Source organism: Triturus cristatus, chromosome 5_1 (assembly GCF_964204655.1).
Source record: "Triturus cristatus chromosome 5_1, aTriCri1.1, whole genome shotgun sequence".
NCBI lineage: Eukaryota > Metazoa > Chordata > Amphibia > Caudata > Salamandridae > Triturus > Triturus cristatus.
Genome location: NC_140587.1, coordinates 395,701,108 through 395,727,834, shown reverse-complemented (window position 1 = coordinate 395,727,834; position 26,727 = coordinate 395,701,108). Strand labels below are relative to the sequence as shown.

The window sequence follows — 26,727 nt, the reverse complement described above, 5'->3', positions numbered from 1 at the left end:
TGCTCACTTTCTTCACTGCAGATTTTACCTGGGATGGGGGGTACGCCTTCTTGCCACCTCCGGGCACTCACGCACAGGGATGTGGCTACCCAGACCGGATAAAGATCAGGATAATTGAGGGATGATAGTAGATGGTGCCAGAGCCGTGCTAGCAAGCGGCCATCTTCTCCGGCTACTGGCCTCCGTCTCATTGGTTTCTTGATGTTTCATGGGTGTAAGGCTCCACCCTGGTAATGAGATGCTCCTTTGGTGGTTCAGGTGATGCACTTGGCAAAGATGTTGTGGTTGCAATTAGACGACCGGGCCGAAAGGTGGCATAGACTTGCAGGGAGCGCGGGTGACTGTTGGGACTCTACTTCTGGCATGTGTGGTCGTTAGCAGGGATGCCATCTCTCACCAAGCAGCCAATGCCTGGGAATGGATGGTTGCACTGGGAAGCATGAGGCAGAGGTGCGGTTCACGCTGGCCAGCGACTTACACTTGGTTCTCCATCTGAGCTGTCACAAGGGACATCACTCCACCTTGGTGGCTGACTTGTGTCTGTAGGTGCACTCTTCGGTAGTGGCACGAGTCCTCAGTCTGTTCACCCTGTGATCTTTTGCTCTCGCACATCTGTGGTCGACAGGTCTTTCAATGTGACAGGTCTGGTCACACACTCTACTCTCCTATATAACTCTTGCTTGCAATGCGGCGTCCTGCCATGCATTGCATTTGTTCTGCTCTTCAGTTTGTGCGAGGTGGAGTCAGGCCACATGTCAATAGTTCTAGTCACTTGGACATCCTGCCAGCCCCATCCTGTCTATAGGACTTTGGCATCTCCTCCCATCTTGGATCACTCACAGGTCCTGTCCTGTCTGTAGGCTGAGCATCTTTTCACAGGTGTGTAATCCAGGATTTGAACAGCAGTGTAGGTAGGTTTGCTTTGATGAATCTGGTCTGCAGCCTCTTCCATACCTTTCTTCTCCTAGACAAGGTATTTGGGTGCAACTCAGGACCGCCATGGGAGACGACGGTCTCCTCTCATTTGTGGTGGTGACAGCTTACCACTAAGGGGAGCGCAACTCTCCACGCGCCTGTAATGGGCCAATGTGCGACACAATTTTAAGGTAGTGTGGGGGAGGACACTCCCTGGACAGTCTCTGGCCCACTGCAGGGCAGTGCTACTGCAGTTGTGGTGTAGATTCTCTCTTTGCAGTGGGGGCAAGTGGCCACTCTCTGCCAGTTTCTGGTATCCTTCTCTGAGGGCTTAACTCTCTAGGCCTTGTGCCAGTCTGTCAGTCCATTCTCCAGTGAGCGCAGTTGTACTGAGTAGGCAGTCTTTCTTCTAGGGGGTACGCAGCACTCTCAGCGCCGTGGTGGGCTGATATGCTGGACGCGGTCACTGTTGTTGGTGGTTCCTAGCAGCAGGGGTTTGGACAGGAGACCACTAGGGGGCGTGCAGCAGTTGGTGCGTTGCTGGCTAATTAGCAGGGCCTTGCAGCTATTAGAGGTTCAACTTAGGGATCGGTATGGAGCTGTCTCCCCCTTCTCTGCCGGTGGAGCGGGGCCCTTGCAGGGTTTACAGTCTCCTCTGAAGAGGGAGGCTAACAGTCGCTGTTCCTTCCTGGGGCAACATCAGGCTGCCACCTGGGGTGTGCGGTGCACTCATCTCCCACTTTTTACACTTTACTCTCTGTGAGGCTTCTCACTCGCATCCTCATTGAACTTGATCTGTCCTTCTATATACTTTCTTTGATTATCTTTGCTTGTGGCTCCCTTGGGCAAACATCACCCATGGCATTGCAGAACTCTTTCTGCGGGCCTCCTTGCCCCCTTTTCGGCAGCTCAAGGTGCTGCTGCTCTGAGTGTGACCACTAGGTGTCCCTGCAGCCACAACTTCTTGCAGGCCTCAGCGGCCTCTCATTAAATGCTCTGAAGAAGGGAGGCAACGCTGGGCAGAGAACGTCTGTGCAGAGCTTCCCTGAGTGCTGGTGTGCGGGGCGGCTTGTCTTATGCGTAAGTGTTTTATTGCCCCGTTGAGGCCCTTTCTCTGCAAACCATTTGTAAAACCACTTAGACCAGTTGCGGTGCATCAAGTGACCACTAGGTAGCGCTTCAGCTACTTCTCATACACCTGCAGACGGGCCATGGCTCTCGACTGGCTGCTGCGGGAGATTTCTTCTCTGTACCGCACGGTGTATAGCAGGCAGGTGAGGCAGAGGGTGCTGGAGACCAAGGTTTTGTTGGTGGCAGTCACTCTGTGAGGAGGCATGCATGCGGGCCTCGCTGGGGGTCATATGCATTCACTTGCCTTGTAATGAGTCCATTTCTCTCACCTTTTGCGACAGATAGTAGCCCTCTCGGGCAGGAGTTGCAAGCCGTAGGCCGCGTCAGACCTGGAGAGATCACAGCACATTTTTCATCGCATCCTGCCAATAGCGCTGCCTCTCACAGCTTTCATTTCTTGCGCTGCCAATCTGCAGGCGGACGGCAAGGTGTTGGAGACCGTCAGTCTCCGTCCTCTCCTCCTTCTGGGCAAGTCCAAGGTTCACCCCCTTCTTGGGGCAACGTGCCCACTTCCACGTGCAGGCTGCAGCGGTAGTGCTGACCCCCATCGCCTCCTCAATCAGGAAGTTGAACTTCTAGGTGGCATGGCATGGGGTCAGAACCCTCGTCCTCATAGTAAAGTCGTAGGGCTCAAGGCTCCCATGCCAATAAATAATGACACAGACACAGTGTGTATCGTTACAGTTATTGTCAGACCCACGTCACTCGTGACGTCTGTGTTGGATGGGTGTGGGGTGGGAGTAGAAGCCAGCCTTCTGGGAGTGGCTGGTAAAAACACTAGTATGCGTCCGGCCGGACACTACAAAGTGGAATTTATTCATGATATAGAGTTTCCAGTGCTACACTAATGATACTTTGTCACGACTTTCAATGTGGAATTCCTCGAACCTGTGCGTGCTTTAGATATGAAACCAAAATGTAAACTGTGTTTATTTATGGGTGTGAACCCAGTGTAACATTTTTGAGAAAATCTATTTCTCAGCAGTCCTACTTAACCTTTCATTTCAAATTTTTGTTCGTTTTGTGGATAGACTTGTCCATTGCTGATTAATATTATGTTGCTTCACTACACTTCCACTATATATTTCATGTGGTTTCCCTGATGTAAGTTCTGTATCTGAGCAACAACAATTTGATGACAACAGTGCCACCGTGCGGTCAGCTAGGATTTCACATTGTTATAGAGTCTCACAAACAAGTTTAACTTTGTTCTTGGATCAATTTTTAAAATAAATAACACATTATGCTGTATTCGAATCTCTAAAACACACATCATCAGGGTAACATTTCATTTTAGTAACATATTAGTAATTATATTGACTTTAGTCATTTAAAAATAAATATTAAATGCAGAGTTTTGCTTCGCCAGTTGGCAAATTCGTAGCATGCATGATAAAATAGCACATCTCCTAACTGAAGTCACTTTTCATTGTACGGACAGTTTCAACCATCGTGTGATATGATACCGGTGACTCGCACGCATAGGAGGGCCCCAGGGGAGGTCAGAGCCACAGACTAGTCTTCCCCCAGGGGATTTGCGCTAAAGCAAGGCACAGGACACGGGATAGGTGGAAATAGGGGGCAGGGGAGAATGTAGTAGTTAGGACAGAGGTCTTCAAACTTTTGGATGCCGAGACCCCCCTGTCAACATTTTGAGGCGTAAGGACCCCCTCTTGACAAAAATGTCTAAACCTGTTGACTAAATTGCGTGGGATGAAAATGTAAATAAGGTTATGTGATGCCGCGTATTTTGGGATAGCATTGCTTCATTATTTTGATATTTGTTACACACAGTAACGCTGAGGAAAGATTTCAGCCAATCAGTACCCATTTATAACCAAAATACAGCAATTATCATCAGAAAGATTTCAAGTCAACCTTTGTGAAGGGCCTTCCACTCTGCAGCAATACGTGCTGCCACATTAGAAGCTCACCTGGCCCTGACCGGAAGAAGCAGGGGTCCCTTAAAACCCTGGCGGTTTTGTGTAGAGTTAAGCCTTTTACCCATGCAGCTTTCCTCTCACCCCCTCCCTTCCATCCCTCTCTCCTCTCCTAACCACGGATCCCTCTCTCACTTTGCAGGTCATTTTCTTTCACCCCTTTTTACAACTTCTGAACTCTCCCCATTCAACCTCTCACTTCACCTTTAATCACCTCTTGCCATTCTGTCCTTTCACTGCCCTCATCTCTAACAGTCTCTCACATTTATCTCATGGCCTCTCTGGCCCTGTCACCTCCCGTGCCCCTCAGCACTTCTCATTCACCTCGTCTCTTCACTCAAATTTTTGTCTATTTGTATCTTACACCTCTCCAGTCCCCCCATTCCTCTTTCACATCTCCCCTTTGTTCTAACAGAAGCCCTCACCTTTGGATCACACTCACTTCTTGCGTGTCCACACTTCTCTTCGGCAATTCACATTTCTCCTCATCCCTGACCTCTTCAATGAAATTCTCTCACTCCCTTGCTGTCCTCTCTCATTTTGGGTGCGGATGCAAGTTCAGAATGGGATGAATGAATATATGATTACTGATGGGCTTGTTTGAGTGAGTTGCATATTGAGTAGTGAGGGGGACAGGTGAGTGAAGTGTCACATGAGTGCAGGATGAGTAGTGTACTCGTGTGACTGCAGGTTGAGGTATAGTGTGAGCAGGACAAGTGCATTTTGAGTGCAGAGTGATCACTGTGTGCAAGGTGAGCGGGTGAATGGTGCAAGTGCATGGTGATCAGTGTGAGTGCATTGTGATCACTGTGAGTGCAAGGTGAGCGGGACAATAGGCGAGAATGAGGAATGAGTTGTCTGAATGCAGGGTGTATTCCCAGACACTTGAAGTAACTCAGCATGTTATTGAGCATAGTTGGGAGTTTCCTTTAATAATAAGAATTGATTTCTAGCCAAATTAACCCTTTTTGCAACATTAATCAATGGTCTAATAATGTATTCTTTGTAGTGTGCATGCTGTTCTAGGATGAAAGTTAATAGCTCACTATTCTCTATTAGGACTTTAAGTTATAAATTGCAAGTAACAAAAGGATGTCTCTTTTGAAAGCAGTAACCTGCTGATCTCTTCACATCATACGCACTCTGTAATCTACTTGGTACACGTTCTTTGCAGCAGGCATATTAACCCTCTGCACTAACTTCACCTAAAAGTCAAAACCTCAACTATACAACATTCTGATCTCTCTCCAGGAAGATAATTAATCACACGAGTTATCTTGACATTTATGTGAGGCCTGGTAATTGCCGGGAAAGAAACGCTGCAGCAGGTGCTTCAAAAGCACAATAAACTTTCACTCACGGCGCCCCCAGGAAGCCAACTTTGTATTCCTTTCCATGAAATGCATTCTCACACTAGGGCAGTGAATGTAAAATCCAAATGTAAGGAATAGGCACAGTGGGGACCCAGGGGGTACTGGAACCAGCAAAAAAACCTAAGCCTCTGTAAGCAGTTTACAAAGGCATGTTAACATGCAAATGGTCTTTAAAGACCTGTGAAAAAACACGGGGGTGCCGGAGATAGGAATCCAGACACTGCCCAGCTGAGCCCCCAGCAGCTCAAGTTTCACTGCAGCAGCCCGGGCGACACAGGACGGGGGAAGTGTGGGGGGGGGGGGGGCTGAAGCCCTTGGGCCTGGGCAGAAGTGTGACTGGGAAGGCGCGACCCCCTTTGCATCACTCCACGGCCCCCCTGGGGGTCGCGCCCCACAGTTTGAAGACCCCTGAGTTAGGAGTATAAAGGAATCAGGAGAGGCGGGTTTAGCCTCTTACTGACTCCTAAGCACTGCTGGGGTGGGAATAGAATTTGTGAGGCTTTGAGCACTGATAGTTACGTGGAGGCATGGCTGATCACACTGAGAAGGTGAGGGCCGCCATGTGCACGCTAAATGCAGTAGGGTGGGCGGACCTGCTCGGGCCTGGTGTCCTGGACTAGGCTCGGGTAGGGCTGAGCTGCCCGACACGCTCCTTCTCGGGCGTTTTGGCAGCCACTTTCACAGCAAGTTCGCCCCTGCGGGGGACAGCAAATGCCAAGCAGGTGGGGGCAGGGAAAGGGACGAGCGTGGCCCATGGCTGGACTCCAGTGAGGCGGGGCAGCCTCCACTTCATACTCGCCCGCGAGGAAGCAGCGGGTGGGGAGGCCGTTAATGAGGCAGGGCCCAGCAGGAGCTCCCACGCATGTATGGAGCAGCCAGTCAGCAATGAGGAATGGGGGCATACAGTGAGTGATGGACCCCTGGATTTGACAGCAAGGCAGGACCTGCGAGACTAGGGCTTGATAGGCCCAGCCCTTAAAAAATAAAACAAGCATTGGCATAGCCAATAGGTCTCGCCTTTGGGAGGTGTTAATAGTTTTGGTGAATATGAGTGCTTTATAAGTAATATTTTGCAAAGTGTCCTCTAAAAGAAAATTTTGTACCATTTGTAACAGTTTACAGTTGTAGTGTAGTTGAAGGCCTATAAAAGGTTTGTTTGGGCAAGGCCCTAAATCTCTACATACTAGATACATAAGAGGCTGTTTCTGGAATGGCAATATGTCAAATTACAGTGCGCTGTACCTCAGGGGATTGTTTTTGTGCAGGGAGGTGCCCCTTCCTGTGCAAAAACAATCTTGCTAAACAACGCATGCACCCTTGCACCATTGTGCAAGAGTGCCTGCTTTGGAACTAGGCAGCACATTGTGGGCCAACACTAGGAAAAAGCAGGAATGCACTGTGGTGGGATAATTCCTGCCCTTTCCCTGTAGCGCAGTGCAGCAAGGAGACTTTCTACGCTGCACTGCATTACGTTTTGATAAATATGGCCCCTAGTGTTTACAATTTTGACAGCACGTTGTGTCATTGGCTTGTCCTTGGATGTTGTTAACAGAATTCAGGTCTTCCCAGTGCAACAAACCTCCAACTGGTGCCGCACACTAGATATTATACATCCTTGTACCAATCCCAAGATCTCCCTTGTTTTCTTAACCTGTCCAAGCCAGGGACTGAATCACTTTTTCTAACATGCATAGCCCTGTCTGTGAGGTAATACAATGAAACCATGAGACCAAGCCATCAGTGGCAACATTGCACTGGGAATGGCAAGGGACCTATTTGTCCATAGCTTGTTCTGGAGTGGCACTTCCATAAGGTGAGGTAAAACAGCACTCCTAGCACCTAGCATGGCACCAACTAACTTTAAAAAGGCTTTGCAATCCAGTGTAAGGAGAATACTTCTGCTGTAAACACTGTATTATGCCAGAAGCACTGAAAAGCCTCACATAGTTCTTATCTCTACTGCTAGTAGGTCTGAGATACTGTAATAATGACTTCAAAGAGGCCAATGACTTCCCCTTTCTCTCAGGTCATAACTCACACCTCCCCCAAGATACTCTTAGGTAACACAGCAGTGTGTTTGGTCCTCTCTACACCTCCACACCCTTCATCCGCTCTGAGAGGGGAAATGAACAATAAAGAACATTGGCAAATGTTTAAAAACTCTGAGGGCAAGAAGGGAAGATCTTTTTTATTGAATTACCTAAATACAAACATAGAATCATTATTAAATATTTGTGTAGACCGAATGTAAACGATGAGCAATCATCATGGTATTGCCCTAATAGTGAGCACATTAGAAGGCATTTTATGCAATCTACAAGTGAAGGGTTTCAATAAATATGCAGAGTATTTATCACAATGCTGCTGCTGGTGTTTTTCCAGCTGGTGATGGAGTCTCTGGGTAAGTCGTCTGTAGGACCATGTTCTGCAGTTGGTTCAACAGGGCGTTCTCATGTTGTCAGGGTAGAACTTCTAAATATGTCCTGGGTCATGATATGGACCCAGCTTCTGTAGGTCCCCTCAGCATTTGCAACACATTCAACCACAGCGAATGGCAACCAGCACTCTAGTGCAACTCCTGGCAATATCCTAACAGATGGCCAGGTACGCATGTGTCACCTTCTGGATATCGGGCCACTCATAAAGCTGATGATATTTCTCCCTGATCACTTCATCTTCCTCCAGTTTGGAGTTTGGGGCACTGAAACCAAATTCAGCAGCAGGATGGAGGTGAATTGCGATTCTCCTGAAGGATGGCTCAGGAATGGCTGTTTCTTAACTGCCACTATGTAACTTCCTGTTTGTCACAGCTAACCTTCAACCTCGCCTACAACGATAACTGTAGTGGGAAGGTGAAAGCAACAACATGCCTAGAGTCAAAGATTTCACTGTAATGGTGCCACACATCACTCACAAGTACGATGCCTCACTTGGGGAGATCCTACACACTAAATCATGTTGAATCGAGGGCCTGAAGAAATATGATAACATCTTCCTCACCCTGATAAAATGCAATTGTTTCCCCTTGCCAGCCCGGACCCTCATATACATCAGCTGCATCATTTACAATACCATCATAACAAGCACCCAGCTTATTGTGCCCCATCTCTAGTGTTTCTCGGTGGACCCACACCCAGGACACTGTCAAACCGCAGACCAAAATGAGTTAAAAAAAGAAAAAACAAGGTGGCAGTCCTTTTCCATCTATGCACCCAGGATCTGGAACAGCAGCCCCTTATCCCTCAGGCTCACCCCAACGCTGCTCCAATTTAGGAAAGAGTTGAAGAAGCACCTCTTTAAAGAACTTTAAATACCAATACATTAACTGTCCACAAACCAGCTACCTCTTCTATCACACATTGGCTATATGCATGTCTCTGACCATATACAACTCTACATTATATGTTGGCTAGGTTTGTGCTATAGAAATACCACATCCATTTTTTAAGGTACCTGTGAGTTGCCATGTGTGACGTGTGACTTATTTCGTAGCTTGGCTGCAGTAGATTTGAGCTCGTTTGGTCTATAGTACTATTGGAGTAGATGCGAGTGCCATTTTGGTTCACCCACATCTACTTGGGATCTAACCACATCTACTTGGGTATATCGCAAGTAAATTACCCTTTAGTATGTGTGTTTATGTGATCTCATGTTTATCTCTGTGGCCCTCCATATTTTTCTGTTAACTTCTTACAGTTTGCAGTAAACATTGCTAATTTTCCAGTCATCCTTCTTTCTGCTCCCATATTTACTCCAAAAAGGTAGATCTTGCTCTGCGCAATTTTATGCACTCACGGTGGTGAATGTGTAATAACAACAAATTCTTCCTAACATGCATTATTATAAACAGAAATATATCTGCGCCTATCCTGCTGTACCTACATGTTTCTCCACTTCTAAGTCTAAGTGCAGAATGTCTACAAGCCCTTTATAGATAGATAGATAGATAGATAGATAGATAGATAGATAGATAGATAGATAGATAGATAGATAGATAGATAGATAGATAGATAGATATTAAGACCAGTCATTTACTATCTGCAAATACATTGGGCCTGATTACGATGTTGGACGGGCCGCAACCGACCGATCGTTGGTTGCAGTCTGCCCGACATCTACCATTGTGGACTGCCCACCGTATTACGATGAAGCGGGTGGAGGAATCGGGTGGAGGGACCATCCGCTGCACTTACAATGGGTTCCGAGAGCCCGTCGGAGCATCAGAAACTCGTATAATTCCATAATGATGGCGGAGCCAGCCTCGGCTACGCCGTCAAGATTATGATGTCACTTTCTGACAGCCTTTCCATATTGGCCTTTCCAACATGGAAAGGCCGTCATAAAGTGACCTTTGGGGCCCCTAGCAGGGCCCTCTTATGTCCGGCCCTCTGTTATGGGGCCTTGGTGGCACCTATGGTGCTCCCCTAAACATCCTTGCACTGTGTGCCAAGCACCGCATGGTGCTTGCCACACGGTGCAGGGATGTTTAAAAACATCAATTTTTAAATGGCAGCTTGTGTTGTGGGCCTTTTCCACCCGCCACACAAGCTGCAATTGAAAAATTGATGTTTCTACCCACCATAAAGTGGTGGCATCAAAATTCTGTAGTCAGAATCTCCAAACTATGGTCGGGCGGTTCCCAATCCACAACGGTGTCGGGCATTGTAACGAGGGTCAATCTGCACAGATCTGCATAGAACTAATTTTACAATGAAATAGGGAATCAAGGAAAAGTACACACAGGTAACGAGACGTGAGGAAGTCAATAGAAAAGAAACCAGGGGATTAATGCACCTTAACTCAATTCCCACAAGCCCCAAAATACTGCCCAGACACCCCAGGGTAGTAAAGCGCTTTATAAAATTAATTTTCATTTCTGTTTCATTTCATTTTTATTCATAATGGGCCAAGGCATCCTTTAAAAGATTCTTGGCTTCTCGTTTAGGTAGCGTAGCAGAAATTTAGATGTAAATTTATCAGAGGGTGTGGCATGCTACATCAATAAAATACACATATCAGCATTTACTAAAGCAGAACAACACTGATTCCACCAGAAAACGAGGCAAAACATTATAACCCTGCCATTTGATGCTGAGCCCAATTCCAATTTGAGAGGAATTCCTGATTTATGTGGTAACAGGCGTTACCTGCCAGATTGGGAATTCTGAGTGACGCAGTAAATTTGCATTTGGAATTATCTCAGGTGTTTCTGAGGACACATTTGTCCGGTCAAACCTGGCAAAATAGGTCATTAGTAAAGCCCAGAATTTGTGAATAACCTGTGAAAATGTGTTTGAAAACACATTTAGGGCCTTAGTAGAAAATGTGCCCTGGGGGCAGAATGGGCATTTGTGTCGATGTCTTGCACATCGGGGCAACTATGCTATTGTAGAAGTGGCTGTATATACTTGTGTGGTCTCTTCTATAATACGAATAGTGCATGTGTGGTCACAGTGGGCATTTTCTCTTTTTCAAGGGGCATAGGGCGTAACGTTTTCTGTGCCAGCTCTGAGCCAGCCATCCACAGAATATGTAGGACAGATGGAAGAGTCCCAGAGGCTCATGGAGGTTATTCCACTCTTAAAATCCTTCCTTTAGGATTATTCCAATTTATCAGAGCATACCAATAAACCTGTTCACTTGAACGTTTGTTGTTACCTTCTCTCCGAGCATTAGCAAGTATTGTTGCCGAAGACTTGCTCATCACATGGACCACAAAGAGTGGGCAGCTCACGGAGTTGGCAATTGTGATGGATCTTTGAGTAGCTTCTGCCTCCACCTCTTCAGGGCGACATAGCTCGTGTCCTTCAGGGCCTGTGATGCCCAAAGCCAGTATTCTTTTGGCACCCTGTAAAACCCACAAGAAGTGAAGTTTGAATTAAGGTTTAATTACCAATGGATAGAGCAGATTTCTAAGAATGCAGCTACCACCATGACACAGTAGATGTGCACCAGACTGTGTGAACATTTAGAAGAGCAGTGGCACAGAATGCCAATAGATATTCATAATCGAAGGCACTCTTCAGAAAATCCAAACAACTTCCGGATTACCTATTAATTAATGACCATTTATAAAGTGCATATTGATAATCAAGTTTCATCAAAATACAGATTATCTCCGTATCAATGCTGCTAAATGTGAAGCGTCTTGTCACTGACAAATCAAAGGGATTGACCATCCGATAACACCAGACTTTTTTATAGGTCCAGACGGTGGGCAAATATGTGCCTTACGGGGATCCTTGCTTGAGAAACCCCTCTTTCTACCTCTTTGGGGTCATCCTTAAGTTAATCAATGCCCATCTCTATAAAGATTAACACAGGAGTCTAACAGGTATGGCGAGAGTGTGGGGGGAACTACTGTAGGTAAATGACCATAACTGAAAGCACCACCTATTCAATTAATTGGCAGTGCCTTCAGTGCCAATCACCAATATGAAAATGGATGCCGGATGATTATTTTTCGGTGTACATAGCTGAAGCCGGTGCATGAAAGTTTTAGAGGTGTCCTCTATGTCTTTATACCAATACTTTACACCATCGGTTTTGGGTCCATTTGGATACTTGCATACAGAGTAGGAGACACACAGTTGATGACTTGTGTTTGTGTGACTACTGTTCAGGAGGGTGAATGGTAATATGGAGGTGCAATAACGGAAAGGTAACTCTACCTTGCTATAAATTGGGGAACAATCTGCATTTGCTGTCAGTTATTGCCGGACACGGCAGGGAAGGCGAAACGTTCAGTATCCACAAATGGGGGTGGAAGGGACTTTCACTTGCAGCCACAGCCAGATTAATGTACACCTCTTCCTGATTCATAAAAGTCATCTACATTTACTAAGCATCAGAGTATAGATACTCAGATCTCTGTGCCTGTCTAGTGAATGCTTAGATGAATGAACCATGGGAAAATGTATAGAACCTACTTCAATCCATCCAGTTGAATTTATATAGCGCAACTCATCACTCATTGGGGTAGCCAGGTGCTTTGCTGCAGGTATCAGTTGAAGAGCCAGGTCTTGAGTCCCTTCCCGAAGTGGTTCAGCAAGGGTGATGTTCAGAGGTGGAGAGGAGGGTGTTCCAGGCTTTGGTGGCAAGGTGAGAGAACGAGCGTCCTCTAGTGCGGTGGATACGTGGTGTCTGAGTGAGGGCGAGGTGTGAAGAGCAAAAGTTTCTGGTTGGTTGTAGGAAGGTCAGGCGTGGTTCATGCAGTGTGTTCCTTGGTTGTGGAGGGCTTTGTAGGAGTGGGTCAGGAGCTTGAGCTGGCATCTCTCTGAAGGAGGAGCCAGGAGCCAGTGGAGCTTTCAGGTGCTGGGTGATGTGTGCCCTCTCGCGCAGGTGGAGGATCAGTCTGGCTGCTGTGTTCAGGATTGTCTGGAATCTTTGCATGAGTTTGGAGTTGGTGCTAGCATAGAGTGGGTTACCGTAGTAGAGCCGGCTGGTGATGAGGGCCTGAGTCATAGTCTTCCTGGTGCTGAAGGGGAGCCATCTTAAGATTTTGCAGAGCATACCAATCTTGTGGAAGCAGGCTAAGGCGAAGGCATTGACCTGACATTTCAAGGAGAGTTTGCTGTTCAGTATAATGCTGAAGTTACTTACAAATGACAATGTGGTACCCAACGTGGAGCGTGCTCTGAGTATTATTAAAAATCCTTCATGAATAACTTACAGACAAAAATCCATGCTTGGCAAGAAATGCTGTGCCATCCGGTGCCAGTTTTACTTTTTTTGTCTGCTCCAAGTGCTTTCGAAGCTCTATTTTTGCTGACCCGGGCTAGAAGCCCACCAATGGGGTGGGTGGATATGACACCTATACCTATTTCCCTGGAAGGAGTGTCTTCTGATCCTCTCCAAATACATTTTTTTGACACCCCCAAAACTGAGAGGTATTTTTACAAGGGATAGCGCCACCAGAACGTCACTTTTAGTGATGTTCTGGTGGTGCAATGCCCTTCTCCATATTTACAAAATGGCATTACTTTGAGTGAAAGGGTTGTGCAATGGGTGTTGCTGTGGATGATCCACTGCAACACCCATTGCTTTTTGACGCTGCCCTAGATTTACAAGGATGTTGAAATCTGAGGCAGCACCAAAAACTATTAAATAGTATACGTTAGAATGGTGAAACGAGGAGAAATACTTTGATTTCTCGTTTTTACTTTTTCTATGTGCATTCTGCTGCACACATAGAAAGAGCAAAATGCCAATAATGACTGTTTATGTGCAGGAAGGTGTTTCTATCTGCACATAAACAATCATTAAATAATGCTGATTTGCTACTTCTATGTGTGCTGCATTCACCATTGTTTATGTGCAGGAAGGGACACCTTTCTGCTTTTATACAATCATTCCCTGCAGCCAACGCAGGCACCTTTGCACCATGGTGTAAGGGTGACTGCGTTGGTGCTAGGCAGCTAATTTCAGCGCCAGTGCTAGAGAAGACAGAGGGGTGCACCGTATTCTTGTCAATACGGCCCATCCCTGTGTTTTGGAAATGTCTGAGTGCAGTGCTGTCAAATTTGGTGCAGCTCCATGCTCCAACATTTCCTTGTAAATATGCCCCTGAGTTCTCCCACTTCTCTCCATATGGATGAAGTATACTGTGTGTTTGGGTTTACTCGCAGTGCGCATGGAAACCAAGCTGTACATGGGCTTTTGTGTGAGGCTCAAGATAGTAAATACCTGTACAAGTTGAAGCTATTCTGGCTTTTCTGGTTTCCCTGACTTTGGAGCAGCCCCTGAGGCTTTGCTTAAAAATCTTGAGGATTTAGTGTAGTGCACTGTCTGAACTAAAGACAAAATAGTGAACTAATTGGCTCGGAAGATATGCTTTCAAAGTTTAATATTTGTGGAGCGCAAAGCTTAGTTCTCCTTCATTGTGTTCTGCAAATAATTGTATGAAATGACCCACTCAACGCTGACCAGTGCAGAAGTCAACCACCCAAAGGCCATGGGGAACTTGAGGTTCACCTGGCCGAAGACAGACTGATGGTATCTACTTTGCAGAAAGAATGTGGACCTATAGGGGGTATTCCATGACTCCTGTGCCTGTGTTACTAAAAGGGCACATTTGCCCTGTTTGCGCCTCAGTACATTTTTAAACAGGTGCTCGGGCTGGAAACAGGGAAAGTGCAGCCTATTGTGATTAATTCACTACCCTCAAGGCAACCATGAACTCGCATTGCCCTGGAGGTAGCTCACTGAAGTGAAATACATAGCGGCTGCTTCAAGGCTTCTCTGTGTTTCACAGCACAGATGGCAACCTGCCTGCACTTTCAAGAGGGATATTAGATTCCCTTGCAGACAGGTGCAGTGAGTGACTGCACCCGCCTTCAGAAGGGATGTCCGGGAGTCCATGGGACCCCCATTTATCCTTTGATAGGAACGACCGCAGGTGGTGCACTGACAGTGCACCGCCTTTTTTGTGGGCCTGTTTGCCTCTGCACCTGAGTCCGTAATAGGGTACAGGCACAGAGGCAAAGTGATTCCCTCAGTTGCATGGGGCAAATGAGAGAACACCCTCCAACTATAACACTGGAGCTAAATGTGCACCCGCAATATCAGTTTTACAGAAGGCACTGCACAAGCGTATGTGCCCCCTTCTTTAAAACCATTGTGTCCAAGGAACACACAAAGTGGACGCACCTGCCCGCCGTGCCCCCAGGGCACTGCCTGTAATAGACCCCTTTTGTTGTGAATCTGGATCAACATAATTTTCAGGTTGAAGCAGCACAGAGAGGATAAATGTAGATTGTCTCTTCACAGATATCATGTTCAGGAAGGGCAAAACCATGTGGAAAACAAGTTGCTGGTGAGTTTGACCTAGGGTTACCACATCTCTCCCAGTTATTACGAACATTGTTTCTGGTACTTGCATGATAGCCAAATGCATTCTGGAACTTGTATTCTTGTTTTGCTTCCACTTGACTAATTATACCAACACACCTGAAATCAGTTATTTGTAGGTGTAATGTTCAGAAATGAAGACAGTGGTCAACCTACATTGTCCATCCCACCACACGATGATCATAAATACCTTTATGTCGGTTATCAATATGGCTGAGAATTGAATGACAGATCGTACTTTGCAAAGTTCTTGTACCAGGCCAATTCTTGGTCCCCTTGACAAAGTGACTCATCATCTCTTGCCCACATATTCTTTCAATATCTTCTTCTCAGAATGGTCATGATGGCTCACATCCTGGTGATCCGGATGAAGCTCTCGAGCGGCATGAGAAAAACAAATGTGGAGTTTCGTACCAAACAGATTTATAGCAGGAGGCTCTCCTGTGGTAGTGTGAGTCGTGTAATAATAGTCTTTTAGGGTCTAGCATAGACCATCCAAGATGGGTGCTTGGTGATCTTTGTAATCTGAATGTCTTTTGTTCGAGGGGGCCATAAATTCTCCAAAGAAGTTTGCCTGAGATTCTAAAAGGCGTGATCAAAATAGCATAATCCTGCAATATGATGTTGAGCCCAATTCCAAGTTGAGAGGAATTGGCATAATGGCAATTTGTGTCGATGTCTTTCACCCAAGCCACTTTGTTACTGTAGAAATGGGGTGATAAAACACTCCACACATTTTGTTATAACCTCTTTCAGTACAGAGAGACCCATTTACAAATTTAACAGTTGTGAGCATGCCAACTGTGGAGTGCAATTATTTAGAGGAGGAACGTCTTCTTCTACTCAAGTGTTTGGAGGAGTCGTAACTTCAAAGACACCAGGGAACTCACCCACCATAACTTCAATTAAGGAGGAGAACTTGCTGATCACAGTAAGGAGGTTCTAATAACAAGGAGCCCAAAATGTAATGACAACCTCTTACCTTATCAATCAATCAGAACAATCAGAACATTTATAGAGCGCGCTGCTCACCCGTGAGGGTCTCAAGGCGCTGAAAGGGGGGGGGGGGGGGGCTGCTGCTGCTCGAAAAGCCAGGTCTTGAGGTGTTTCCTGAAGGTGAGATGGTCCTGGGTCATTCATAGGTGTGCGGGGTGGGAGTTCCATGTTTTGGCTGCCAGGTAGGAGAACGATCTTCCCCCGGCGGTGGTTCTGCGAATCCGTGGGACGGTGGCGAGGGCGAGGCTGGCGGAGCGGAGCTGGCGGGTGGGAGTGTAGAACGAGAGGCGGTTGTTGAGGTATTCGGGGCCCATGTCGTGGAGCGCTTTGTGCGCGTGGGTGAGGAGCCTGAATGTGATCCTCTTGTTGACGGGGAGCCAGTGCAGGTTTCTCAGGTGGGTGGATATGTGGCTGTGGCGAGGGATGTCGAGGATGAGTTGTGCGGAGGCGTTCTGTATGCGTTTTAGTCGTTTCTGAAGTTTGGTGGTGGTTCCTGCGTATAGGGCGTTTCCAGTCGGCTGGTGACGAGGGCCTGGGTGACCGTCTTTCTGGTTTCGGTGGGGATCCATCTGAAGATCTTTCGGAGCATGCGCAGGGTGTTGAAGCATGATGACGAGACGGCGTTGACTTGCTTGGTCATCGTGAGGGAGGAGTCCAGGATGAATCCCAGGTTGCATGCGTGGTCCGAGGGTGTTGGCGCGGAGCCCAGTGCTGAGGGCCACCAGGAGTCGTCCCAGGCGGATGGGGATTGTCCGAGGATGAGGACCTCTGTCTTTCCTGAGTTCAGCTTCAGGCGGCTGAGCTTCAAACATTCTGCGACGTCTTTCATTCCTTCCTGTAGGTTGGTTTTGGCGGTGGCTGGGTCTTTGGTGCGGGAGAGTATCAGCTGGGTGTCGTCGGCGTAGGAGATGATGTTGATGTTGTGTTTGCGTGCGATGGCGGCGAGGGGGCTCATGTAGATATTGAAAAGGGTTGGGCAGAGCGAGGAGCCTTGGGGTACGCCGCAGATGATCTCGGTGGCTTCTGAGCGAAATGGAGGGAGGCGGACTCTCTGGGTACTGTCGGAGAGGAACAAGGTGATCCAGTCCAGGGCCTTTCCTTGGATCCTAGTGTTGAAGAGGCGGGTTATTAGGGTGCGATGGCATACGGTATCGAAGGCTGCTGAGAGGTCCAGGAGGATGAGGGCGGTTGTTTCTCCGGTGTCCATCAGGGTCCTGATATCGTCGGTGGCTGCGATGAGGGCAGTCTCGGTGCTGTGGTTGGCTCGAAAACCGGACTGGGATGGGTCGAGCGAGTTGTTTGCCTCGAGGAAAGCAGTCAGCTGTTTATTGACGGTTTTCTCGATGACTTTGGCCGGGAAGGGAAGAAGAGAGATGGGGCGGAAGTTCTTGAGGTCTTTGGGGTCCGCTGTGGGTTTCTTCAGGAGGGCGTTGATTTCTGCGTGCTTCCAGCTCTCGGGGAAGGCAGCTGACGCGAACGAGATGTTTATGACGTTCCGGAGATGGGGTGCAATGATGGTGTTGGCTTTGTTGAAGATATGATTGGGGCATGGGTCCGAGGGGGAGCCGGAGTGGATGGAGTTCATGACGTTGGTGGTGTCTTCAGTGCTGATGGGGGTCCAGGCGCTGAAGGTGGTGGTGGGGGTCGCTGGTTCGGGGACTGGAGGCGGAGTCTGGGGTCCGAAGCTGTCGTGTATATCTGCGATCTTTCGGTGGAGGAATGTGACGAGGGAGTTGCAGAGTTCTTGTGATGGTGTGATGTCGTTGTTGCTGGCGCTGGGATTGGAGAGCTCTTTGATGATGGTGAAGAATTCCTTGCTGTTGTGGGTCTAGTCGCTCTTTGAATGATGTCCTTTTGGTGGTGCGGATCAGCTGGTGGTGTTCGCGGGTTCTGACATTGCTAATGGCTCAGTGGTGAGGTTTTTCCCAAGCTTCTCACTTATGTGGGAGGTGTCAAAAATGAATGTATGACATTACAACGCATACATTTACGATGCATGCCTTTACAACGCAGATTTTACATTGCAACATCCTTTACAATGCATTCATTTATATCAATCAATCAATCAATCAATCATACCACTTGTATAGCGCGCTACTCACCCGGAAGGGTCTCAAGGCGCTTGGGGGAAGGGGTCCGCTACTGCTCGAACAGCCAGGTCTTGAGTTGTCTCCTGAAGGCGAGGTGGTCCTGGGTCAGCCGAAGGTGGATGGGGAGGGAGTTCCATGTCTTGGCCGCCAGGTAGGAGAAGGATCTGCCTCCGGCGGTGGCTCTTCGGATGCGTGGTACGGCGGCGAGGGCGAGGCTAGTAGACCGTAGCTGGGGGGTGGGCATGTAGAAGGTCAGGCGGTCGTTGAGGTACTTGGGGCCCAGGTCGTGGAGAGACTTGTGTGCGTGGGTGAGGAGCCTGAACGTGATCCTCTTGATGACGGGGAGCCAGTACAGGTCCCTCAGGTGGCCGGAGATGTGGCTGCGTCGGGGGATGTCCAGGATGAGTCGGGCGGAGGCGTTCTGGATGCGTTGGAGTCTTTTCTGTAGCTTGGCTGTGGTTCCGGCGTAGAGGGTGTTTCCGTAGTCCAGTCGGCTGGTGACGAGGGCCTGGGTGACCGTCTTCCTGGTTTCGGTCGGGATCCATCGGAAGATCTTGCGAAGCATGCGAAGGGTGTGAAAGCATGATGAGGAGACGGCGTTGACTTGTCTGGTCATCGAGAGGGAGGAGTCCAGGATGAAGCCCAGGTTGCGTGCATGGTCTGTTGGCTTGGGGGCGGTGCCCAGGGCTGGGGGCCACCAGGAGTCGTCCCAGGCGGAGGGTGATGGTCCCAGTATGAGGACTTCCGTCTTGTCTGAGTTCAGTTTCAGGCGGCTGTTCTTCATCCACTCGGCGACGTCTTTCATCCCTTCGTGTAGGCTGGTTTTGGCGGTGTCGGGGTCTCTGGTGAGGGAGAGGATCAGCTGGGTGTCGTCGGCGTAGGAGATGATGTTGAGGTTGTGTTGGCGTGCGATGGCAGCAAGAGGTCTCATGTAGACGTTGAAGAGGGTGGGGCTGAGTGATGATCCTTGCGGGACGCCGCAGATGACTTCGGTGGCCTCGGATCGAAACGGGGGGAGGCGGACTCTCTGTGTTCTTCCAGCGAGGAACGAGATGATCCACTCCAGTGCCTTCTCCTGGATGCCGGTGTTGCTGAGGCGTTGGACTAGGGTGCGGTGGCAGACAGTGTCGAACGCTGCGGAGAGGTCCAGGAGGATGAGTGCCGCTGTTTCACCGTTGTCGAGCAGGGCTCGGATGTCGTCGGTGGCTGCGATGAGGGCAGTCTCGGTGCTGTGGTTGGCTCTGAAACCGGACTGCGAGGGGTCAAGGGATCAGTTCGTCTCGGGGAAGGCGGCAAGCTGTCTGTTGGCGATCTTCTCGATGACTTTGGCAGGAAAAGGGAGGAGCGAGATGGGGCGGAAGTTTTTGAGGTCAGTGGGGTCCGCTGTAGGTTTCTTCAGTAGGGCGCTGAGCTCAGCATGCTTCCAGCTCTCCAGGAAGGTGGCAGTGTTGAAGGAGGTGTTGATGACGTCCCGGAGTTGGGGTGCGATGGTGGAGTCGGCCTTGTTGAAGACGTGGTGGGGGCAGGGGTCGGTTGGAGACCTGGAGTGGATGGTGTTCATCGTGCGGGCTGTGTCTTCGGTGGTCACCGTGGTCCAGGTGTGGAGGGTGGCGGTGGGGTGCGTTGGTTCGACGGTTGGGTGCGTGGATGGTGTGCCGAAACTGTTGTGGATGTCGGCAATCTTGCGGTGGAAGAACGAGGCGAGGCAGTCGCAGAGATCTTGTGAAGGGGTGATGTCATTGTTGCCGGTGCTGGGATTGGAGAACTCCTTGACGATGCTGAACAGTTCCTTGCTGTCGTGGGCGTTGTTGTCCAGTCGCTCCTTCAGTGATTTCTTCTTGGTGGTGCGGATGAGCTGGTGGTGCTTGCGGGTGGCGTGTTTGAGGGCGGTCATGTTGTCAGTGGTCTGGTCGAGGAGCCAGGCTTTCTCGAGGGTGCGGCAGGTCTTCTTGGAGTCCTTGAGTTTGTCGGTGAACCAGGGGGCCTTCTTGCTTCTGGGTCTGCTGGGAGGGTTCTTCAGTGGTGCGAGGTCGTCGGCACAGGCGGTCAGCCACTGCGTGAAGTTGCAGGCTGCTTCGTTGGGGTCCGTTGTGCTGGCAGGTGGGTTCTGGCTGAGGGAGGTGGTGAGCTGGTCGGCGGTGATCTTGCTCCAGCTCCTGTGAGGAACCTGTTGCGGGTGGTGGTGGGTTGTGGTTTTTATGAAGCTGAAGTGGACGCAGCTGTGGTCGGTCCAGTGGAGTCCGGTGGAGTGGCTGAAGGTGATGTGCTTGCTGGATGAGAAGACGGGATCAAGCGTGTGGCCGGCGTAGTGGGTGGGGGTGTTGACCAGTTGCTTGAGTCCGAGGTTGGCGAGGTTGTCCAGCAGGGTGACGGTGTTGCGGTCCTTGTTGTTCTCCAGGTGGAAGTTGAGGTCCCCTAGGAGGATGTAGTTGGCGGAGGGGAGGGCGTGTGGGCTGATGAAGTCTGTGATGTCTTCGCTGAATTGTGTGCGTGGTCCCGGGGGTCTGTAGATGAGGGTGCCTCTGAGGGTCGTCTTTGGGTCGGTGTGAATCTGGAAGTTGAGGTGCTCGGCGGCGGCGAAGGTGTCGTTGGAGTCGGTCGTGATGCGGATGGTGTTCTTGTGGACGATGGCGATGCCTCCTCCGGTCTGGTTGATGCGGTCCCTCCTGATGATCTTGTACCCGTCCGGGATGGCGATGGCGATGTCGGGGGCTGAGGAGGCGTTCATCCATGTTTCCGTGAGGAAGGCGATGTCTGGTGATGTTGTGTCGAGGAGGTTCCAGAGTTCCACGGCGTGTCTGTGGACGGAGCGAGTGTTGAGCAGGATACACTTGAGGTCGCTGCTGGAGCTTGGCTTGGCGGGCGCGGTGCAGGTTCGGAGGCAGGTGAACTTGCAGGTTCTGCAGGTGAAGGGTCCGTCAATGCGTTTCGGGGCGGCCCGGCAGCAGGTGGGGTTCCGGCCGGCATTGAGTGCGTTGAGGGCAGCGGCATCGTAGGTCTGTCGGGTCGTCTTGCATCGGTGGTGGCCAGGGGTCCTGGCACTGGGCGCGGTCCAGGCATGGACGGGCGCAGACGGGCTTGCCTTTGGCGCGCCTTCGGCCCACAATCGGCGCGCCCGCTGCGTGTGACCGCTGCGCGTCCGCGCGGTCGCCATTTAAGGCTAAGTGGGAGGGAGGAGCAGCTGGAAGGCGGGAGCGGGGAGGACACAGAACAAAAGGGGGCGTGGCCGCGTGAACGGCAGCGGGAAGCGGGGAGCGGGGCGGGCAAGGCACAGGGGGAAAACAACCACGTTGATACAATAAGGCAGTCAGAATACAACAATACAGCAAATTATAACAAAAATACGGCGGAACTGCAGGGGCAAGGGACAGCGAGGCAGGCAGCTAGGGCGGCAAGGCAGACGGCACAATGAGGCTGCGAGCAGCAGCGAGGGGCGAGGGGCACACACACAGCTGGTGGCCGTGCGGCGCGGGGGTGTCCTGAGAACAGGTCACACTCACCTGCGCTGCGCGGTCGCCATTTAAGGACAAGTGGGAGGGAGGAGCAGCTGGGAGGCGGGAGCGGGGAGGACACAGAACAAAAGGGGGCGTGGCCGCGTGAACGGCGGCGGGAAGCGGGGAGCGGGGCGGGCAAGACACAGGGGGAAAACAAACACCTTGATACAATAAGGCAGTCAGAATACAACAATACAGCAAATTATAACAAAAATACGGCGGAACTGCAGGGGCAAGGGACAGCGAGGCAGGCAGCTAGGGCGGCAAGGCAGACGGCACAACGAGGCTGCGAGCAGCAGCGAGGGCCGAGGGGCACACACACAGCTGGTGGCCGTGCGGCGCGGGGGTGTCCTGAGAACAGGTCACACTCACCTGCGCCGCGCGGTCGCCATTTAAGGTCAAGTGGGAGGGAGGAGCAGCTGGGAGGTGGGAGCGGGGAGGACACAGAACAAAAGGGGGCGTGGCCGCGTGAACGGCGGCAGGAAGCGGGGAGCGGGGCGGGCAAGGCACAGGGGGAAAACAACCACGTTGATACAATAAGGCAGTCAGAATACAACAATACAGCAAATTATAACAAAAATATGCCACTACATCGCATTTTCAGAAACTACCTCTACAACACATTCCATTACATCGCATTATACCTTTACAATGCATACCATTGCAATGAATATCATTACATCGCATTTAAGGTAAGTATTGGATAGTATAGGGGTAATAATCACTATTCTAACTCCAGTGAGTGCAGCAGTAGGGTAAGTGTTGGATAGTGTAGGGGTAAAAATTACTATTCTAACTCCAGTGATTGCAACAGTAGGGTAAGTGTTGGATAGTGTAGGGGTTAAAATTACTATTCTAACTCCAGTGAGTGCAACAGTAGGGTAGGTGTTGGATACTGTAAGGGCACGATGCGTTGTAATGGTATGCATTGTAATGACTTGCGATGTAATGCCTGCGTTGTAGTGACAACATGCGTTGTAATGACATGCGTTGTAGTGACATGCAATGTAATGGCTGTGTTGTAATGACATGCGATGTAAAGGATGTTGCGATGTAATGACTGCTTTGTAAAGGTAGTGCGATGTAATGAGTTGTAAAGGTTTTTTCCCATAAAAAATATATGCTCCACAAGATTGTTTTTGAAATGAAATAGAACTTTCTGTCTCGGAAATCACTCAGTAGCTACAAAACCTCTGTGATCCTTATATGCTAATTCAAATATTTGTTTTGTCAGTACATGAGAAACATATAGGCAAGTACCTCGGATGTCACAAATTGTTTTATGACATGCAGGTATACATTAGATACAAAGAAAAGACTAGAAGCTGCAAAGCCTATTTGTGGGTCACACCCTTTCCAGATCTCTCCATCTTTTAGAGACAACTAAACCCAATAAAGTTTGAAGAGTGGGGTCTTTGTGTGATGCATTAATGATGTTGTTGTATGGTCTAGCACTAGTGAATAAGCCTGTTTTCAGATTCATTTGATGTATTTCTCACTCATTGAAGGCTTGGTGTGTCAGTTCACCAATATGTAGCAAACATAAAGTCATTGTCACTTTGATTCTTCCAAGCCTTACGATTGTTTTAAATTGATATTGCAGCAAACTTCAGATGCACACACCAGCAACCAAGCCATCTTTTTCAGCTTGCGTGGTGTGTTTGCATACTTCAAGATCAGGATCACGCAGTGCCAGTATGGCACCTAACCCAACAGGGCTGGCATCCCACTTGATTTTAGTGTGTAAAGAGGGATTAAAGTATTCCGTGTCATGAACCTCTGCAATGGGAAACTTAATAGCTTCAAACGCAGTTTGGCATCACTGAAACCATCCATAAGGCTGACCTTACTGGATGAAATCATTTGGAGAAGCACTGATCGAAGCAAAGTTCTGGCCAATTCCGTGAGCTCCCTGAGCAGTGAGATATTATTTGGAGATGGTGCTGATATGAGGACTTTCATCTTGTTAAGATCCTTTTTCTTTCTCGATTTTCCCTGTTCAGGCAACTGAGCTCTAGCCGGCAAACTGAACCTCACAGTGACTTCTCTGGTCCTTCACCTTGACATGGATGGTTGTTTGGTTTGTTCGACCTAAGGACTTGGGGTCATTTTGGTGAGTAGAGTGACTGTTCTGGTTCACTCTCACCATGGTACTTAGACATATTTTGAAAATGGCCCCACTTGTCACATCCACGGTACTTGCCCTTAGCAGCTTGGCATGTGCCAACATGTGGAAGTCTGCGGTCACAACATAGACATATTTTATAGGATAAATAATGAGGACACACACCACGCATAAACATCTGCTTTCAACATATTGTTATAAATCACAAAATACTAAACTTCAGCTTTCATTTTGAAGCATCAGAGGGATGATAAATGCAGACTGTCTCATCAGTAGTAGGACTGGGCGAAATTTTAATTATGTCGGAGCAATGGCAGTAATTAAGAGTCATTTGCGGCAAAAGTCTTACCACATGAGCATAAACGAACTAAGAGAACAAGCAGGTGCTGGCTTCTGGTGTACGTGTCCTGTAGCATTTAGTGCAATTTTCTTAGCGCAAGATGCATCCTCTGGCCCATTTTGGATGTGACGGTTCATTTTGAACCATGAAAGCAGCACTAAATGCTGGATTATGCTTCTCATGTAATTACGCATAAATACAAGTAATTTTGTGGTAATGATGAATAATTGAGCTAGAGAGAATTATGCCAGTTACAGCCACCGCTAGGAAACGTTCCTCTTGTACATCTGGGATCTTCCACGTCTCATGCTGTTGTGCCTTTCTCCATCCCTCAGCTTCCTGTTTGTGCATAAGGAGTGATGAAGCGGGGTTTTCTCGAAATGAAACCTGCTTGGGTTTAACTCCTCATTGTGTGAATTATTAACCGAATGGCGTGAAAACTATCAGTGCTAAACTAAAAAGGGAAAGATGAAAACTTCGCAAGCGCGTGCTGGGAGTGTTCGAGTAGGCCGCAAATGCCCATGATTAATGCAGATAATAGCAGTCAAAAGTCGAGAGTTTATTTTTCACTAACTGTTTAAAAATAATGAGCAGTGCTCAAGAAAAAGCAAGCAAAAGCATTCAAAGAGCATTTAATAGTGGAGTTGTATGAAATGATAAATAACACTTTTATTTGTTTTTCCTAGAAGTGTATTTTACTGCTCTGCAGAAAAGGCCTGAGAGTTTTTTTTGTTTTTAATTAACATGGCATATTAGAGATGTAGAAGGGAGAAAAACTGTGATCTGTCCTTCACAAGTTCCTGCTGATGGTCAAGGTTGCGCAGAGGAAACAAAATAAATGAATGGAACTTCCTTGCTGAGCGAAGCATGAGGACATTTGTACTACAAGTTGATACATAAGTGAGATGGAGAAACGTACAAACCAAGGAAGCTTGATATTAGAATTTCCTCCGTTGGAAGCTGATTACAATGTGCAAAGTCAAAACAATGAGACATTTGAAATGTTAGGCACTTCGAGAGTGATGTGACTGAACACCCATTGTTTTGGACCAATGAAATTGAATAATTCCATGTGAGATGATACAGTGAGGGTTGGACCTTTAGTGAATTTAGGGTATAACTATTACTAGTTAGAGGGTGGAGGCTAGGCACGTGTTTTCCTTAATTTCCTAGAGGAGAGAACTGTGTTGCTGTTTCCTAATTCTATGGGCTGGCTGTTGCTCTGTTGATCCTGACTCTTTGACTTTGCTCCTCAACTTTTCATGAAGTGCCGAGCTTACTCTCATGGCCAGAGGGTAGCTTTTCAGATTTCTAGAAACCTTGTGATATTGGTTAGTATGACATTCTGAATTTGCATAAATCTATGTTGCAAACGTCTTTATCTTTTGTCTCTCCGCCTATCCACTCTCTCATTATGCTGACATTTGAGATGTACAATTGATGTTTATTTTGCTAATGTTTCTCTTGTGTGATGACCTATGATTCGAGCTGTATTGTACTTGATGAGCAATCACATTTATTTAGATAAAACATTATTAGCTCTCAAAAGAGTTTGTCATTATTAGTGTAATTGATTTAGTTATATGAAATGATTATTCTATGATGATACTCTTAGCATTCTGATATTATTTGCCAATCCCTAGCTAACTAAATAAAGATTCATCGCTAAGAAAGAGGATAAATAGAATGAACAAATTGGTAAGATGGGCTTAAACTCACCCAGCGTGAAAAGCGTAGTTAGATATCAAATTTGGTCCAGATGATAGTAATTTGTCAGTCCCTAAACGCCAGATCAGGAGCACACAGGAAGTGTTGCATGTTTTCATTTGAAGTGTCATGTAGCTATGATAACCCTAAGATTCTTTGATCAGCCTGGTAGAAATGCACTTTGACCAAAATGAACGGGTCAAAACCCGAGGCTAATATCCATAGTTTTAATTACAGGGAAAGGTTCATTCGGAGGACAAAGAAACACCTAAACTCACAATATTTCTGTTAAAAAGCGTCTCCTCTGCTGTGAGGTTTCAGGATGCTTGTTTCCGTTTCAGGGAAGACCTGGCTTGGCAGTTCAGGCTGGACTGTTCCCATGAGGCACAGGGTCAAAACTGATTTGCATATAACTGGGTCTGAACTGAGGTGGCGAAGTGAGCTAAAGAATGATGATGGATTCAACCCAGATCTGTGACTGGGTGTGAGTGTCTGAAAAGTTTCAGTGCTCCGTCCATCATCTCCTTGTGTTTGCTTTTTTCGCCCTAAGTTGGCAGGGTATAGCCAGACGCGGGTCCCTTGCTCACTTTGGCACTGGATTCAAGCTAGCCTGGCTGATGAAGGGTGTTACCCAGAAACTGGTCCCAGGATGCTTGTTTCTGGTTCAGGGAAGACCTGGCTTGGCAGTTCGAGCTGGACTGTTCCCATGAGGCATGGGTCAAGACTGACTTGCAAATAGCTGGGTCTGAACTGAGGTGGCGAAGTGA

The 26,727-nt window shown here is 48.3% G+C and overlaps 1 protein-coding gene across 2 annotated transcripts in view; it reads right to left on the bottom strand.

The window, feature by feature from the left end:
• The window catches only part of DPYS (dihydropyrimidinase), a 481,134-nt gene that overhangs the window by 120,913 nt on the left and 333,494 nt on the right, over positions 1 to 26,727 (bottom strand). For both annotated transcript variants that reach the window (XM_085605116.1, XM_085605115.1), the window contains exon 4: positions 11,018 to 11,207. In XM_085605116.1, coding sequence (XP_085461242.1) covers positions 11,018 to 11,207 — 190 coding nt within the window. The remainder of the gene's footprint in view (positions 1 to 11,017; positions 11,208 to 26,727) is intronic.